This window comes from Crotalus tigris, unplaced genomic scaffold (genome assembly GCF_016545835.1).
Source record: "Crotalus tigris isolate CLP2741 ecotype Arizona unplaced genomic scaffold, ASM1654583v1 scf7180000018563.1161478300:1536566, whole genome shotgun sequence".
Classification (NCBI taxonomy): Eukaryota; Metazoa; Chordata; class Lepidosauria; order Squamata; family Viperidae; genus Crotalus; species Crotalus tigris.
The window spans coordinates 1,465,964-1,484,219 of record NW_024097077.1 but is presented as its reverse complement, the minus strand read 5'-3'; the positions used below and the strand labels follow the sequence as shown (position 1 = coordinate 1,484,219).

The 18,256-nt window shown below is 42.6% G+C and overlaps 1 protein-coding gene across 10 annotated transcripts in view; it reads right to left on the bottom strand.

Moving 5' to 3' along the window:
* Positions 1-18,256, bottom strand: part of PCLO (piccolo presynaptic cytomatrix protein) — an 80,620-nt gene that overhangs the window by 41,223 nt on the left and 21,141 nt on the right. For all 10 annotated transcript variants that reach the window (XR_005558046.1, XR_005558048.1, XR_005558047.1 and 7 more), the window contains 3 exons: positions 10,978-12,147; positions 4,538-9,449; positions 2,130-4,111 (listed from right to left, as the gene is read on the bottom strand). Coding sequence is in view for 6 of the 10 variants with exons in the window: in XM_039354615.1 (XP_039210549.1) it covers positions 2,130-4,111; positions 4,538-9,449; positions 10,978-12,147 (8,064 nt within the window). In the remaining 4 variants the exon portion in view is untranslated. The remainder of the gene's footprint in view (positions 1-2,129; positions 4,112-4,537; positions 9,450-10,977; positions 12,148-18,256) is intronic.

Below are 18,256 nucleotides of genomic sequence, written 5' to 3'. Positions count from 1 at the left end.
AAAACGCTAAGCCAAAATAATAGTTTAAAACAATTCAATGCCTGACATAAGAAAAAGAAAATAGAGCTAAAAGTAGTTTACCCTAATACCATTCGCTGGACCAGCCTATACTTTATTGCCGCAAATCACCCCTGCGTCAAACGGTATTCATTCAGCAGACTCCATACCTTTTTATTGTTTATTGGCTTGTAATAGTTCCACATATGCATATTTATGTGCCTACTGTATTCCATCTTTAATATTTATGATTTTAAAATATGCACACAAAATTTGGGATTAAAAACCTCTTCTGAAGTGTAGGCAGAGAATTATATTACAAAATTCTGAGAAGTAGGGGAAAAAGAAACAATAACTGTTTAAAAGTACATATGGAAGAACTGAATCAAACTGATTTGTTTGAAATGCAGAATGAATTTGGCCCATATTAGCTAAATAAAACTAATTTCTCAGATACAAATTAGATGGGTTCTCATACCTTCATACCACAACATACCATTATATGAGAATATAAACTTTCATTGGAAAGGAATGAAAATTTCAGAGATTCTTTCTCAATTTTGGCAAGTCCCATATTCAACTTTCAACATTTGGTTAGGACAAATCACTGGAGATACACAAGAAATGTATCATCTGTGCCAAAGTTTCCCAGAAAATATCATCCAGTCACTTTGGATTTCTAAATGGACTGAAAAATACAGCAACATTTATTGCTTTTGCTCTAGCTTTTTTGTTACACATGCTGCCTAAATAAAAATTATCTGTCTGTCTGTCTATCTATCTATCTATCTATCTATCTATCTATCTATCTATCTATCTATTTATCATCTATCATTTAGATAGATAGATACATAGATGATAGATGATAGATAGATAGATAGATAGATAGATAGATAGATAGATAGATAGATAGATAGATAAAAATAAATAAATAAATAAATAGAGGAGTACAGGCTTAGCAGCTACCCATTCTGCAACTTCCCTGAATATCAAAGGTTGGAGACTGGATGGAAATTGTTGGCCTCTCAGGAGCGGGTGCACATTTTTCTCTTTCAAGGTCAAGGGGGCTTTGAGACCCCACTCAAAGAAGCAGAAATCACTGCATGGATCCAATAACAAGTCACCTCCCAGGTGCCCCTGTTCAAGCTGCATCTAACACACATGGGTGGCTGAGCTTACAATCTGGAGCACCCTAACCATTTACAAGGGAGGCACGCCTGGAAATTCACTCGGGAAATCCATACCAGACTCCCAGCACCTCCACTGCACCTGTCCATGGAGCAAATCTGAGTGACACTGCCTGCCAGATAGCAAAGATGCTCTTCACGCAATGACCTCCAAAATATTCTGTTTCTGGTTATGGTGATTTTTAGATTAGATTAGATAACCTTTATTGTCATTTTTTAGCTCATAGAATGAACTCAGCTGGACCTGGTTTACATTTTTGGAGAGGTAGAATACAAAAAATCAACAAGACTTAAAAACAGGCTCTGATATTGAGCAAATCATTGGCAACTCATCTTTTCTGCAAATACAGTAGACATGCTCCATATATTCCACCTGTTTAAGGCACTGTGCTTAATTACAAACCCTTTACTACACACAGAGAGAAGAAAAGTTAGAAAGAATACATTTAGTGTATATCCACGTATCCTTGTGACATGAATACATTTAAATTTTTAAAAATGGACCAACTGTACAAAGAAAAATGTAGATTATGTATAGAAATGACTACATCTCTTTTCAACTTTAAATAAAGTAGATATTGCAGTGAGATGCTCTTATTCAAGACCATCTCTTTCTCCAGTGAAACATCAATAGTATATTTCTTGCAGTATTAATTCTATTTTTAAAATAAATTTATCCTGGATTCTAACATGACAGGCCTTCATTTCCAAAACCATTCACTAAACATTTCATCTAGTCAAGGCAGTCAACAAAGCAATGTTCATTGTATATACAGTGGTGGGATTCAAATATGTGAACAACTGGTTCTCTGTGTGGATGTCCATTCTGGCCTGGGCAACAAAAAATTAGCTAGTGGTTCTGCCAAAGTGGTACAAACTGGCTGCATCCCACCACTGTGTATAGCATGACAATTCAATGTCAACACGTGATGAATGAGATCTTACCAAGAAGCTCTCTGTGTACTGGAAGTGAGCCATGGAGAGATCCTCAGCCGTGGGGCTCAGGGGCTTCGGGTCCGACAAAGAGCGCTGGATCACCTTGGCAGACTTTGGGCTCAGCTGAGGAGCCGTGGGGATGTCGGCATGAAGAGTTTTCTGAGAACTAATATCTTCAGCCATCAGCTTCTCATAGGGCACAAAGGCTGACTCCATGACTGCTGCTGGAGGAACAGGTGAAATGGGAGAATAGAGGACTTTGGGAGATTTAGGAGCTGAAGGAGCCATCTGAAAGGTGGTTTCTGGATGCAGGTGGGATGAATAGCCTATCTCTAATGGCGTTGGGCGCTTTTTATCTTTCTGAGGGGAAGTGACTCTATGGTACAGGGGACTCTGGGTGTCTGAATCTGTCTCTGTCTGACATCCCAAACTTCCTCCTTTGTATGTCTTTTCTGGAGCTGAAATGTGTTTGACTATTTCTATCTTTGCATCTAACTGGGCCCTGGCTGATGGAGTCCTTATGGTTCCGACAGGCTCCGTTTGTACAGATATCTCTGCCACAGTCTGCACTGCAATACTGGAGACCTTGGAAAAGGGTTTAGCCTTATCCACCTCTGTGCTCCCTTCATATTTCCCTACACGGGTCTTTCTTCTTGATCTGTTGGTGGGATCCCATTCATCTTGATCCTCATCATCCGTCTGAACACTCGTATCAACACTCTTTTTGGTCCTGCGTCTCCGGTCTGCGTAGGCCAGGTCTGCGCTATCCTCATCATCTGTTTGGACGCCACTCTCCACTATCTTTTTAAAACCCCTGGGTTCACCTTCCGTGCCTCCACTGCGCTCCTCGTAAAGGCCGTGCAGCTTTGGCATGGAATTCTTCTTTTTAAGCTGTTTTTCCTCTCTCACTTCCATGTCTTTAAGAGATAGCTCAGAAACAGAACTTAACGTCCCTGGCTTGGGAATGTACTGAGTCATGCCATCTGACTGGACAGCGTACCAGCCTTGGCTGTCTGGAATTTCCATCTCCAGGAGAGCAGAAGTAGTGGTGGTCACCTCCTCGCCAGGCCAGAACTGGTTGCTTGCAGCATACTGGCTGTCAAGAAGGACTTGATCTGTGGTCGTTTGTGGGGACACCATTTCAGAAGGATCATAATTATATTGATACATCTGGTGGATTTTTTGCTCTTCTAAGTGCTGGTGAAGCTGCTGTTGAAGTTGTTGGATTTGTTCAATGTGCAGCTGCTGCTGAGCCAATGTTTCTTGTCTCATCATGAACTGAGCTTGCCTCTCTTCTTCCTGCTGATAGAGAAGGTGGTGCTTCATGGAATGCAGTTCCTCAAGCTTCTTTTGAACCATGAACTGCTCTTGTTCTCTAAACCTCTGTATTTCTTGACGTTCCCATTCTAGCTCTTCTGCAAAGCGCTGCTGCTTCAGTTTTTCAAGCTCCAGAAGCTCACGTTCTATGTCCAGATGCTGTTGCTTGTCTTCTTCAGTGTCAATGAGAACCGCTCCTTCATCTTCAATTCCATCTATGAACGCTTCAGAAGCCGTACTAAAGACAGGCAGCACTGGCTCAGTGGCAATAGTTTCTAGAGGGAGAGGTTGCATCCCTGGGTCAATGCCAGCAACAAGATTGTCTTTTTCAGAAGACACGGTTGTCAAAAAGTGTAATGATCTTGGGAGCGCCTGGCTCTGTGGCAAGTTTGACAAGGAAGGCACTGAATCAACGGCATGAAGAGAAGGCAGGTCTCGGACTGAAGTGCTGAAAATAGAGCCAGGCTGTGTGGTAATAGCAAATGTAGATGGGACCGGAGCTGCCACTGAGGAGTAAACCACCCCATTGGATGATCTCAATACACTTCCATAGGAGGTTCCTAAGGAGGAGAACATTCTTGCTTGGGAATACTGAGGTGCACTAATGCCAGAAATCACATGTTGGCTCTCTGGATATAGATCAGTAATCTTGCTTGAATAATCCATAATTTCACCTGAAATTATAGGGGAAAGTTATATTCCAGTCCCCCAAAACATCGCCTTTAATTTTTGTGTGGATTCTGAAAGGCAGCCTACAGAGATGAGTGATAAATATGAGCGATAAAGCAGGAAGGAGCTGCATGCAAATCTTCAATGTTTTATTGGGCAGGGAAGGAAAAAAAAAAGAACATTTTCTGAGCATGCGGGTACATGCAAGTACCTCTTTCCATAAAACAACTGATGAAAATTTAAAAAAAAAATACATGGGTGAATTCCAACAAAATTTGCCACACTGTTGAACATAAAGCCTAATAAAAGGGGGAAAGGCAAAAAAAAAAAAAAAGAGAGAGAGAGAGAGAGAGGCAAAAATCATCCTGAAATGAGGCGAGCAACGTTGTTACTAAATTTCCAAGAAAAGTCTGACGCCTTGTCATACTGACCTGTGGTGTCTCTGCCAGAAGTCAAGTCTACTGCTAAATCAGCTGCCCCAAACTGGTGCTCAAGGGCGTTCTTGTTTTTGTACTGGTAGAGCCCAGCTTCGGATAAATTGGTATCCGACATGGAGGGCTTCATACCCCCAGTTCCTCTGTAAGCGTAGGGCCCGGAGCGGTCATACTGGTAGTGGTCATCCCTGTAGCCAAAACGATCTTCCGGGAGGGTAGTTGCTGGGGCTGGAGCGGTGCAGCTCCTCCCAAATGGCAATTTGTAAATCACATCGCAACAAACAGCCCTTTTCCCTGCGGTCAAATCTACAGGTTTTTCATCCTCTTCTATTACAGTTGTAAAAAATCCTGAAGTCGTTTCATCAACGGTCACCATTGTTCTGTAGGATTTTGTAATGCTCAGGTCAACCACGCCACTGTCCATAGCTTTGTGAGCAGCAGAAGCGTTGACACAACCGTTGGTTACCCCAACCGGAGGTGCAGTGATAGGCTTTGTAGTGGCCCACGCGAGTGCTGATGCGGGTGTTCCAAGGGACAGATTTATTGGAGCATCTTCTCTGTCTGCAGACAGGGCCTGCCTTCCTGTTATTACAGGACCAGGCTCAAAATGCTTTGATGTTGTTAACTGAAGTGGAGTTGTCATTCCATGCCCAAGGTCTATGAGGCTTTCTATACTGGTACTGTAACCTACAGTAGATGCACAGGTCACCACTGAAATGGCATCAGCCACCGGAGCTAAAGAGAGGCTGACCATGGACACTGTACTAAGATTTATGATCCCTGGCTGAACTGTGCTTACTGACTGGCCAGAAGTGTCACCTGCCATTGTCTGTCTTCTCACATCTGCGGGAGTGGCAGATAGGTCAATGCAGCTATCTGTTCTATCAATACCAGTCTTAGTCAGGGTGCGGAGATCCATAACATCACCAAAGACACCGGATCTTCCATTTTCTCTGTATTTGGTTCGCTCTACCACAGGCAATGTGTCTGGGGGCATAGTTATGGAAACACTATCTAATCCAGCATTTCTTACCAAAGACACGGTAGTTCTTGCTGTTATTACTTCTGTGGTGGACTTAGGCACCGTGCCAAAAATTGGTTGTCCAGTTGTAGTGATAGGGATAGAAGCAACAGCATTCAAAGCATTTGGGATACTCTTGCTTTGATCTGTTGTACTTTGCATTTGCAGCGAACTTACAGATGGCATGAACATCTGTATAGCTTCTGGCACTTGTTCCTTAAGGGATGAAGCCGAAGGCCAACTGCTGACGGCTTGGCTGATAATGGATTCCATTGGAGTCCCGGGCTCAGAGGGCAACGTGATAACAACATAGGTTTCCTGAGAGGATTTGGACAACCTCGGGGAAGATTTATTAGAATGTGGAGATGAAGGGGAGGTGGGAGAGGTCAATTTGTATTCAGCAGGGGAAACCAAGTTCAAAGTCATGGAGCTGGTAAAAGGCAGGCTGGCTGGCTTGAACTGTGTTTCTGTTGGTTTATGAACAGCCACCGGTAGCTGAGGAACGGCTGGTTTAGGAGCAATTGGCGGCTTTATTATTTCAGAAGATCTGTGCGCGAATACAAGCCCTGCTGGAATTAAAGCTGGCTTAGGGGGGACGGGAGGTGGGGTTGGCGTGCATATTTTTGTGACAGGAGAGGTCTCTGCTATTTTGGCAGTACTAATGGATGGTATCATGGTGGGAACTGTGGTCACTGCAGTTTTAACTGGTGGCTTCTTTTTAGGATAAATGGCTGGCTTTGGTAGAATGGGTGGGGCAGGAGGGGGAGGGGGAGGATATGGTGGAGCGGGATGAACAAAAGATCTTTCCAAAAATGAGTATGTTTGGGAAGCAGCAATGAAAGCTGGAGAAGCTTCAGATGCAGGGGTAATAGAAGAAACAGTACATAATGGAACTACGCAGGTAAATTCTTGGTCAGATATAGCCTTTATTCCTGCCATATTAATGGAAATCCTTGAATATCCATCTTCAGAAACCCTCTTTAGTTCATTAACCTTTGCCACATCTCTCCCAGCTTTGCCATCCTCTGCCAAGGCAGCATGGACAAAACTTTTAGATTTTGTTTCTACAGAAGTGGATGCAAAGGAGTTGGTTTCAGGAAAGGTAACTGATCCCTGACTGGCATCAGTCAGATCTTTGGGTTCCTTCTTGGGGGATAACGTAAGAGGTTCATACTCCTCACTTTGGGAAATTCTAGTAGACTGTGCCACTGAAACGACCCCTTCTGAATCTGATGGTCCACTAAGAGCATCCACTGAATCGCTACAAATGGGAGTGATGCCATCTGATCCAGCTACGGGTGAAGGGGTGCCAGCCGTGTAAACAGAAGACGTAGATGACGTGAGAGAACACGTCTCTGATGGGAAAAGAGGGGTGGCACTTTCTAAGGCCTCCGAGTATGTCAACGTGGACGTTTCCTGGGAAATAATTTCTTCCACCTCATGGGCATAATCAGTAAAATAGTTATCCTCTGTTTCTTCCACTGTAAAGTGCTGGGTAATTTTAACATCTGGAATGGGCAGCATTACAGGGCTGGCTGACATTGTGTCTGAAACTGTTGAAGAAGTGCTTGACACTAGGGAGTTACTATCTCCCGCTTCTCCGGACAGACTCCTCCTCTTTGTGATGGAAGCCAATTCAGGGGATGACTGGGTAGGGCTGGAGCCCGGGGTCAGCTGTATTCCCTGCCGCTTCATCAGTTCTTCATAAACCGCCTCTGCCTCTAGCAGTTGTTTTTCATCACTCGATGAAGATGGTGCCACACTGTCCAGCACAACAATTTCATGACTTTCTGGCATGATGTAAGAACTAGAAACAATGTCCTCCTGAGGCATAATCGAGTGCAAAAGCTCTATTCTGTAATAGGCGTCTTGTAAATCAATGGGTTTTTGCATAGATTCTTCATAGATTTCCTCCGGGGGGGTTTTCTGCTCTTCCTCTTGGCTAAATTCTTCACACTCCTCTTGTTTTACAATGAGGTTGGACTCCCCGTTGTATGCATCCTCTACTAAGGATTCATAGATATAGTCTTCTATGAGCATGCCACCATATAAAGGTTCCTTCTCGAACACTTCTTCCCTTTCGTTTTCACCTGGAAGCGGTCTAGCCGTCTGAGACGCCTGCAGCATTTCTTCGTATACTTCCTCTGCGCTTTTCAAAGTCTTCTGATTATTCCCTTGCTTGGCCATTCCGACGGGCGGTTCTTCTGTAGGAGAATAGAGCGAGACAGCCGTTGGCAATTTATAAACTTTCTGCACTTCTATTATTTTTTCCGGACTGATTTCAAAAGCTTCAGGGTCAGACTCAATACTCGGTGAATATTCAGAGCAGGAAGATCGATGCAGTTCCTCCATCTCTGCCGCTTGACGCAGTTCTTCTGTTGGGGAAGCGTCCTCGATCGGAGAAAGGTTACTGGGTGGTGTTTTTGGTCGCTCTCTCCTTCTCTGGGCTCTGAGCTCGTCTTTGTCTCTCTTAGATTTCTTGCTAGAGCTCTTTCTTTGCTGCTGCTCTAGTTCACGCTGTTTCTCCTGCTCCTTCAGCAACTCTTCCTCCTCCCTGAGTTCCTCTTCCTCAGAAGAGTCCTCAATTGTCGGGAGAAGAGGCCCGTGTGTCCGGTGTCTGGCTTTACGCTGCTGCTTGGTTTCTCCCCCCATTTTTTTGTGACTGGGACTGCTGTCACTGTCTTCATCAAAGGACGAAACAGAGGTAGGAGACGTACCTGGGGTGAAGCTGGAGGCATGCAGACTAGAAGATCCTTCTCCACGTGATCTGTCCTCTGGTGAATCTGTCAGGCTCTCCATTTCTAATTCTGGCTCTTCATCAAAGTATAAATCTCTCTTTGGTGCTTCTGAACCCTCAGAAAATTTATTTGTTATTGTACTGTTAAGTTCTATTGTTTTGAAGCGACGAAGACCCCCTCCTCCGGTTGCAGTAATTTCTTCACTCTCTTGACTTTTTGTCTCTCTATATTTTGGTTCTGGACTTTCATCAAAAGCCTCATCATCGTCATCATCATGCCAGGAATGGCGCCTGCCAGATTCCTCTTCATAGCCCGCACTACTTTTACGTGATATCCTCTTATGCTTTCCACCTATTCCTTTTTTGAACTTAACTTCTTCCTTCTTCTGTGTTTCATTTGCACTAATTTCTTTTAACTGTTTTCTGATGTATTCTTCATCTTCGGAACCGGAAGCATCTTCGTCAGCGCTCATCTCCATGATTTGCTTCCGAATGAAATTCTCATCATCGCCTGAGGCTGGACTGTCTTCAGCTTTGCCTTCATCATCGCTGCTTGAGGAGCCAGCGCTGGTCTGCCGCCTTCTTCTTCTTCGTGGGGCAGGGGAGTTTTCGCTCTCGCTGCTGTCTTCCACAGAGTCATAGCGCTGCCTTCTGGTTGACGCACTCTCTGCCACGCCTGCGACCTGCCTGGGCCCTTTCTGAGGGGGGGGCAAATTTTCTTCCCCGCCTCGTTCAGGGCCTCCTTCATCTTGAAGGTTCAGTTTTCTCAAATCTTCCTCCTCACAAGTGAGTGGCTCCGAGGCGACAGGCAAGAGTGCTGTGTCACGAGAGGCCTTGGCCGGCTCAGCCGAGAGGTCTTTGGTCCTTCCAGACTTCTCCTCCACAAGGCTTGTGACCTGAGCTTCCAGAATGGACAAGACTGTGCTTTCTAGCTTAGCCAGGTCGGAGGGGCTGACTGGGCTGCCCCCTTGCGAAAGAGACTCTTTCTCAAAGGACCCTTTCAGCGCATCCTTTTCGTCTATCTGAGTAAGGCTTGGAATTTCACCAAGCGAACTAGAGACGCCGTCAGAGGAATATCCTGTATCACTCAAGCCTTGAGGGCTTTTGGGCTGCTGAGAACTTGATATATCTGATTTGTCATCTTCTTTTTCCTAAAACATAAAGATACAGACACACATTAAGACTTATCTTTTCAAGATAATGAAATAATGAATTCACCATCCACTATAAATGTAATTGTGAAAACCCTGAGAAAGCATTGTGAGTGACAAAATTTAGTTAAGCTACAACTTTTAATTTCACATTTAAACAATTAAAAATATCACTTCACTTACATTTTCCCCAATTAAATACAAAATAACTTATTCTCAATATCATTCAGGTATATTTTAAAGTGTAGCGCTATATTTAATGGGACCAGCATCTTATTTAGATCTAACAGGATTGTATAAGAATACTTTGGTGGACATTCAATTAATAGAAAAATTCAAGTTGCATAAAATCACAAAGATCTCTAATAAAAATGAAACGTTTTAGTGAAGATAAACTGCATGTAGAAGAGTCAAGGTCAAAACTATGTCAATCTTTAAATTTACTGTGTGTTTAGTTTAATTTAGTTTGATTTATTTTTAAAGAAGTTATGAAGATAAAATGGTAACAGATACCTAGAACAATCCAATTTAACACTTAATATCTCACTGACTTATTCCAGGCTGGCTGCTGGCTCCTGAGGCTAACAGTTGTGAGATCAAGTCCTTCAAGCCTCTGACTCGTAACGAATTAATATTCTAAATTTCAGAATAGCTTATATTTAATAAGAGAAAAGCAGAAAGGATTCAATGAATGAAAATCCTTCCTGGAAAAATATCAAGGAGCATTGGGAAAGCCTCAAAAACAAATGACACTAAGGGAAGATAAAGCAGGAGATGAAACTAGCACAGAGTTCTCTGATAAGCTGTGAAACAAAAAAGGATAGGTATTACAAAGGGAAAGAAAAGCACATAACACATGCATAACATTAGAGAATAGTCCAAATCTGTTGGAATGGGTCAGGAAAGCCAAGGATCAGAATTCATTGCAGCTTGCAACACCAAAATTAATAGCACTATAAGTGTGGAACAAGAGGAAGGTCAAGTAAGCAGTTGGTTTGCTGGATGGAGATATTGGCTATAGGTAAAAAAATAACAGGGAGAAGCAGAACTATTTAATTATTATGTTTCATCTGTCTTTTTACAAAATAAAAATAGTCTCATTTGGCAGAAGTTATTCTGTGCAGGGTGCAATTTAAATGTAGATCAAAACACATGAGAAATTGCTAGCAGAGTGCCTAGCTGTTTTGAATTACCAATAGAAGAAAATATTTATAGCTCAGGATTGAACTGTGGGTCCTTATTGCTCTCTGAGCTTGGTTGTTTCCTTGCAGACATTTCATTACCCAACTAGGTAACTTCATCAGTGCTCGAGAAGAGTAGGGCTTGCTCTCTGATTACATACAGGAACTAACCATATCTAACTCTGCTTAGTTTTTTTCAAGACTAGCTAAGGTTCCCTAAGTGCTGCCACCAGCTGTAAATTACTCCCTTCAATCAGGAGCAGCTTCTATGAATATCTCCAAGTCATTTTTCTGGCATGACATAGACTTTGTCAATTCCTAACAAGGGAGGGAGGTCAAACACTTACTGTTTTTTCTCTCACTGACTCCACAGGGTAAGATTTTGGTAATGACACGGGTCGATCTGAAAGATTTTCCTCGGGTAGTTTATGAGCTTTTGAAATCATTTCTGATAGTGTGGGATCTTCCTGCTGTTTTGTTGCTAGATGCATTTCAGAGTCTGGCTTTTCTTCAAACGATTGCTCTTGTTTTGGTGCGTGTTCGATTTTGGCGAAGTGATCTGAGGCTTCTGACGGTGGTCTTTGGCTGCTAATGGTCTCGGAAGACTCTGGTCCCGCCCTGGGCAATTTCACTTGTTTTAGTTCCTTGAATTTCACAGAATCTTTGAACAGCTGGTCGGCAGAAGCCGTTTTCATTATTTTCGCTGGAATTCGTTTTGAATCTTCTTTCTGAATTTGATCAAAGGATAGTATTTTGGCCAATTTTGCCTGCTGAAATTTTGGTTCAACTTTCACAATTTCACCATCTGAGGCTACTTTTGTCATTTTGTCTGGATAAACCTTTCGATCTGGCTTTTGAGCGTCTTGTAGGATTTTATCAGCGGATGGTATTTTTTTCAAGGTCACCCGATCCGTCTGACTCTGATCAGCAGATGGCAATTTGACTTGAATGGCTGGTTCCCCCTTCTGAGTCTCCTCTCTGGCCAGTTTTATCTGTGGATGCTTTGAGTCTTCGGATAGAGATATTTTCGTCTGTTCCAGGTTTATCTTATCATGTGAAAGCTTATCAATTATAGGCAATTTTGACTCTGTTTTTAGAATTTGATCAGCAGATGATGATTTTCCCAATTTTTCCTTTTCTGCTTTTGAAATTCCTTGAATGATTTTATCAGCAGATGTTGTTTTTGCTAATTTTCCTGGCGAAAGCTTTGAAATGTCAATTTTAAAAATTTCTTCTTGGATCCTTCCAGTAAATGTCTTTGTTGAAAGTGTGTCCTTCTTTGCCTTGGGATCCTCTTTCTGAATTTTTGAACCCATCTTTGGTTTTTCAGGCACCAGGGCAGGTTTTGCTGAAATCTTTTGTTGGGGCAGCTCAGCAGGTTTAGACTGACTTTGAAGGACATTTGATGGTCTGACCGAAGATTTTGGAAATACAGGAGATGTGATTTTTTCTATATCCCCAAGTTGTCCTGATAGCGCCCTTTGAGTTTGGCAGTTTAAGCATAACCATTCTTGAACCTGGAATTTAATGAATGGCATTACATTACTAAAAAAAAAAGTAATTAAAATAGTAACATTGATACTTGTAACTATAAACAGCATCCTGACTTTACAAACAAGGTAATTTATTTGACACTGAAATAATGCTCCTTTTGATTATGCCTGTTACTTCAATCCTGGCTGCTTTTAGACCTGCTCTTAGCAAGATAGCCTATTACGCTCCTCGGTTTTCCTGCCAGAATGGCACCATTGCTTAAGCAGTGAGTGTCCTTGCCTGTGTCATATTCGATCATTAGAGCAGAACACAGCATAGAGTTCAGGACCAGAAGGGCTCCAGGGTAGAGTCCCCTGAGAAAAAGCTCTGGCATGTAAGAGAGAGCCACCATTAGCCACCCTAATTCTTTTCTATACAGAAGCTTGTCAGGGTAATGATGGTGCTCTCTTCTAGAAGCTGCCTTAGAATAATCTCAAAATGACTCCCCTTCCCTCCCCCAAGCAACAACAACAAACTATGGAAATGCACCTAGTTCTGTTGCAATACCCTCAGGAGCAGCTCATGTTGTCACCTCACGCCTGGACTACTGCAATGCGCTCTACATGGGGCTACCCTTGAAAAGTATTCGGAGACTACAGTTGGTCCAGAATGCAGCTGCGCGAGTGATAGTGGGTGCTCCTCGATACACGCACGTTACACCTATCCTTCGCGAGCTGCACTGGTTGCCTATTGGTCTCCGGGTCCAATTCAAGGTGTTGGTTATTACCTTTAAAACTCTATATGGCTCAGGGCCAGGCTATTTGCGAGACCGCCTACTACCTCATAGTTCCCTTCGTCCGGTTAGATCCCACAGGCTGGGCCTCCTTCAGGTCCCATCGGCCAAGCAGTGCCATTTGGCGAGGCCTCGGGGGAGGGCTTTCTCTGTGATGGCGCCCACGTCATGGAACCAGCTCCCCCTGGAGATTAGGACCGCTCCCACCCTGTTGGTTTTCCGCAAGCTGCTTAAGACCTGGCTTTTCCGGCAGGCCTGGGGTTTATAAAATCTAACCCCTGGATGACTGTTACTGTATTGTTTGTCTTGTTAAGTTATATTGTGTTTTTATTGTTAGCCGCCCGGAGTCCTGCGGGAGTGGGGCGGTCTATACATTTTAATAAATAAATAAATAAATAAATAAATAAATAAATAAATAAATAAATAAATAAAAGTTGCTTTAATGCAGACATGTCAAACACAAGGCCCGGAGGCCGGATGTGGCCTGCAAAGTGGTTTCATGCGGCCCGCAAAGTCATCCTGAAAACAGTGAGGGAATAGCCCCCACTGACTTGGCCCTGGCCCAGGCCGGCCGGGAGCCAATGTACAATTTTGTGGTGGCCATCTATGCTGAAACGCATTCAGTCTTAGCTCCACAAGGCCATCCGGAACCAGCGAGGAACCAGCCCCTGCCATGTCGGCCCCACCCCCTGGGTGCATGCTGTGGAGGTGTCACCCTTTATGAGGAATAAAAAAATGGACCATGTCTTGGCGCTTGTCCTGGTCCCACCCCCTTCTGCCAGAGACCCTCAGATCTGTCCCACTCCTGCCCAGGCCCCCACAGGCACCCTTGACACGAATGATGTAGAGCTGGTCATGCCCACCCAGTAGGCCACACCCACTCCATCCACATCCACCCTGGCTGCACCCACCTGGCCCCCAAGGGCAACCACAATGCTGATGCGGCCCTCAATGAAATTGAATTTGACACCCCTGTTTTAGTGGGTTCCACGTTTTCTACCATGAATAATATTTCTGATTCAAGACTTTGCCTTAAGTTCCTGTTTTTTATTGTTATTCAGAAAAGAGTAGTTTGACTTCTCAATAATAGAAAGAAATTCTCTAAGATGGCCAAAGAGACAAACAGCTTCCCCCACACTCCAAGTTTCATGAACTTGCCTATGTGAAAGTTTTTGTGACTCGACTTTTGATACACAAAAATAACATAACTGAATTCAAGATGGACTAGTAGGCATACCCACACTACTATTTTTAGTAGTGTGTCAGAAGCATGTACTATTTAATAAATACATAATTTCAGAAATTCAGTTATATACCTGCACTATGTATAATCAGTTACATTTCATAAACAATAGAGTAATGCCTATATAATTAGGATAAGGTCTACCTAAAGCTTATTCCTCATTCCTATGAAAATGGCTCCATCTGTTTAAACAAAATCCCAATACAAATTCTGGGGAAAGCTTTTGTAGGTCTTTATTCACATTAGTCCTAACTAAGGTTGCATAAACCAGTGCAGACAATCAAGCCTTGACTTCTTTTCCTAACCCTGGATTGAAGCTACCTAAGTCGCCCATTTCTTAGAGATTGTGTTATTAAATACTGATATTAAATATTAAATACAATATGCAACATAAGGACATTATGAATCTATCCATAGCATAGTAAGGAGTTGATGAATTAAGCTTGTTAGGATCCTTAGGAAAAATAGGAAGTCACCTTCCTGGGAGGGGGTCAAAAACTGGCACGTGGCTCCCTCCTTCCCTTCTCTACCATAAACCTCACCAGTCACGTCTTTGTAAGGATCAGATTAGAAGGCTGTCCCTGTTTTCCAGCAGGAGGGAGGCAGCAGAGCTTTCTGAGACAGTTGCATTTTAACGATCAAAATCCAGAAAAATTGAGGTCAGGCTTTATGAACTACAACAAAACAGATGCTGAGGGGTTTATTTGTAAGAAGTCAGGAGATCTTGCAATGGGGTAATTTTAAAGAAATTTAAATTTTTAAAGAGCAATATTCGATATGTAATGTATAAACGTTTCCATGACACAAATTTAACAAAATCTTTACTTCAGAATGCAACTACATGCTATCAAGCAGACTGGATTTAGAAAGAAGGAACATATCTGTTATTGTTGCTTATTCTTGTTTATATTACCTCAATAATCTCTGGAATATTTTATCCAAGTTTAGGGATTGAGGTTGTTAGATGATATTTTATTTTGTGTTATATTTCACTTACTGTTTATTTGTATCTTGTTTAGCAGTGTACAAACCAGTTTTTCTCAGTTTTTGCTCTATCTCTTACAGCTGAGATTATTTTGAAGGGCTCTAGATATTTTAGGCTTTAGTTTTCATTTGTAATAATTCTTACAAGCAACCTAGAACTAAGGAGAAACTTCCTGACAGTGAGAACAATTAACCAATGGAACAACCTGCCTCCAGAAGTGGTGAATGCTCCGACACTGGAAGTTTTTAAGAAGAGACTGGACAGCCATCTGTCTGAAATAGTGTAGGGTTTCCTGCCTGAGCAGGGGGTTGGACTAGATGACCTCCAAGGTCCCTTTCAACTTTATTATTATTATTATTATTATTATTATTATTATTATTATTTAAATATGTTGTTTTTAATTATTATATATAAATTTTAGCCTTACAATGTTTTAATTTTGGTTAGTCTACTATAGGTTTGCTAGTTTATTTATTATTTGATTTTATTTAAATAGCTGCCTATTTCACCTACATGATGCTGGGTGGGGTTTACCAGATTAGGAAATAGCATCTGTAAGTGCCCAAAGTCAGGAATGTGAGATGGGTGTATATATATAAATTGAATGAATGAATGGACAAATAAATAAAAATGCAGACAATGCAAAAATAGAACAGAAAGTAAAACACGCAGCTTCTGCAGAATCATAAAAAGTCCTCGACGTAGTGAACAAATAGACTTTGTTCTACATTTAGGGTCCCAGGCTCAGGCACAATGACACAATCCACACAAATCCCAGCGCCTCAAGTGGCCCAAAATCCACAGCTGCTTAGTCTCGTCAGAGTCTAAACCAGTGGTTCTCCACCTGTGGGTCGGGACCCCATTTGGGGTCGAACGACCATTTCACGGGGGTCGCCAAATAAGGCTGTCTGCCATTTTTTTTTTCCCTTTTCTTTGGCCACACCCCTGGCACCCGGTGATGTATAAGTGGTTGGGGGTCACCACAACATGGGGAACTGTATTATGGGGTCGCGGCATTAGAAAGGTTGAGAACCACTGGTCTAAACGAATCCTGTCCCTCCTCACCCAGACAACCCCCCCAACAGTGATCCAGTCCTGGGACAGGATCTCCACGGCACTGATTGGGATTCTGGCCTGGAGGTTGCACAGCCTGGAGGGAGATTAACTGTCAAAGAAGCCCCATCAGGACTGAGGTGGGGGAGGTGATTTAACTCTCCGGGGCAACCAGCTTTTGTTTTTGGAATTTGCATAACAAAACTCCAAATTACCCAGTTAAGGGCATGGCATGCTTCTTTACAACCTCCAGGTGTTAATATTTGGATAAAAATAATTTATGTTCAGCTATTATTTTGTCTTTGTCTTTCCCATGCAATCTGCCGCAAACAGGGTGATTTGGCTCCAGGCTGTACAGTGGCCCGCACAATATTCCTGGTAGTCTAATGCTAGGGCATTAGATGCCAGCTGTCTGAACGTTTAAGGACAGAGTTCTTGGTCTTTGGCTTCTATTCCTGTGGGATCTAAGTGTATCCTCACCTACAAAAACACCCAGAGTATTTTCAGCTGAACATATAGTGAGATATTTAAATGCAACAGAGAGACCAACAACGCTAAAAATAGAACGTCTCCAGAGACTTGTCAGGTTTCATGGTGTGGATCTGATTTAATGAAGCGATTTTCTTTGAACACAAAGTGGGGCCAGGCTGCAGCAATACAGAACTGTTTTTTTAAAAAAATTACAAAAGAAGCTTATACTATTTCTCTTTTCCCGTCTTATCAACTTTTTCCCTGCAAAGGCGATAATGGTACATAAACAGGCTACCCATGGCTTATGGGGGACATTGAAGGCTATATGGGGCTTGCTATAGTCCACCCAGTGATCACGTCATAAATTCGGGAAGCTGCTCCCTACTTTGGCTGGCATGAAATTGTCTCTTCCCATGGAGTTATCATACTTTCAAACAAGTCAATTCAATGTCTCAAAGCATTCATAATCTTTTTTACACGAGATTTTTTTTTAACGTACAACTGATGAGCAACATCTGTTGCATTGACATCCCCTCATTACTGCAAATGGCAAAACCTTAATTTAACGTGTCATAAGTAACAGATCAGTGGGGCTAGTCTAGCAAAGCTAGACCTGAAAAGTCTGAAAGACTTAAAGAACTAATAAATTACTCTGGATAATCTACAGGCCCAAGTTCAGTCCAGTTCAGCATGTGTTTATTTATATATTTTGGTACAACACATCCACATAGAGGGTTTACTCAAGCCCAGGTTGATACTCGGTTAAGTCCTCCACAAAACACATGAACTGTTGTATGGCGATAACTGTGAGCATTGCTAGAACTCCCACATGAAAGGAATCCGACTGAAACCTTATGGGAACAGTTTGGGATCGTTTCAGAGTCACAGGAGCCAGGCTGGCAGGAGAAAGCGCACAGGTCAGCCACGCACAAACACACTCTCTGTGAGTCAATCCGCACAAGCAGCATCTGGGAGATGTTTTCTGTAATAGTGTGGTGATAAGACGTTGTGAGGTGAGTTGGGCTCAGAGAGAATGACTGGCTCAAAATCACCCAGCTAGCTTTCATACCTATGGCAGGACTAGAACTCAGAGTCTCCCAGTTTCTAGTCTGGTGCCTTAACCACCAGATCAACCAGGCAAGCATCTGCTACACAACATCCCAAACCTAACAATTGTTGATAAGAAAGACAAAAAAGTCTGGGAATAGTGGACACTGCAGTATCTGGAGACAGCAGGATAGAAGAAAAAGAACAAAATACAAAGACCTGCAAACAGAACTAGGAGGGCTGTGGCAAAAAAAGAAAAGAAAAAGGAATGGTAGTGTTAGACAAGTGTGTTCTCCGGTGCAGCTTATGGTCACTCACTCACTCACTCACTCACTCACTCACTCACTCACAGGACTGGAAAATTTCCACACTCAATCCCAAATCAGCTGAACACTGAGGCACAAAGGGCTGTTTAAAATACACAGAGATCCAGTGAATTTAACTTAAGGAAATATTCATGGAGTATAAGGTTTAAAAAGGCAGAAAACTGCAATAAAACCATTTTTAAGACACAAGAGACATTTGTGAGAATAATGGAAACTTTTTAACAGGGATATATAT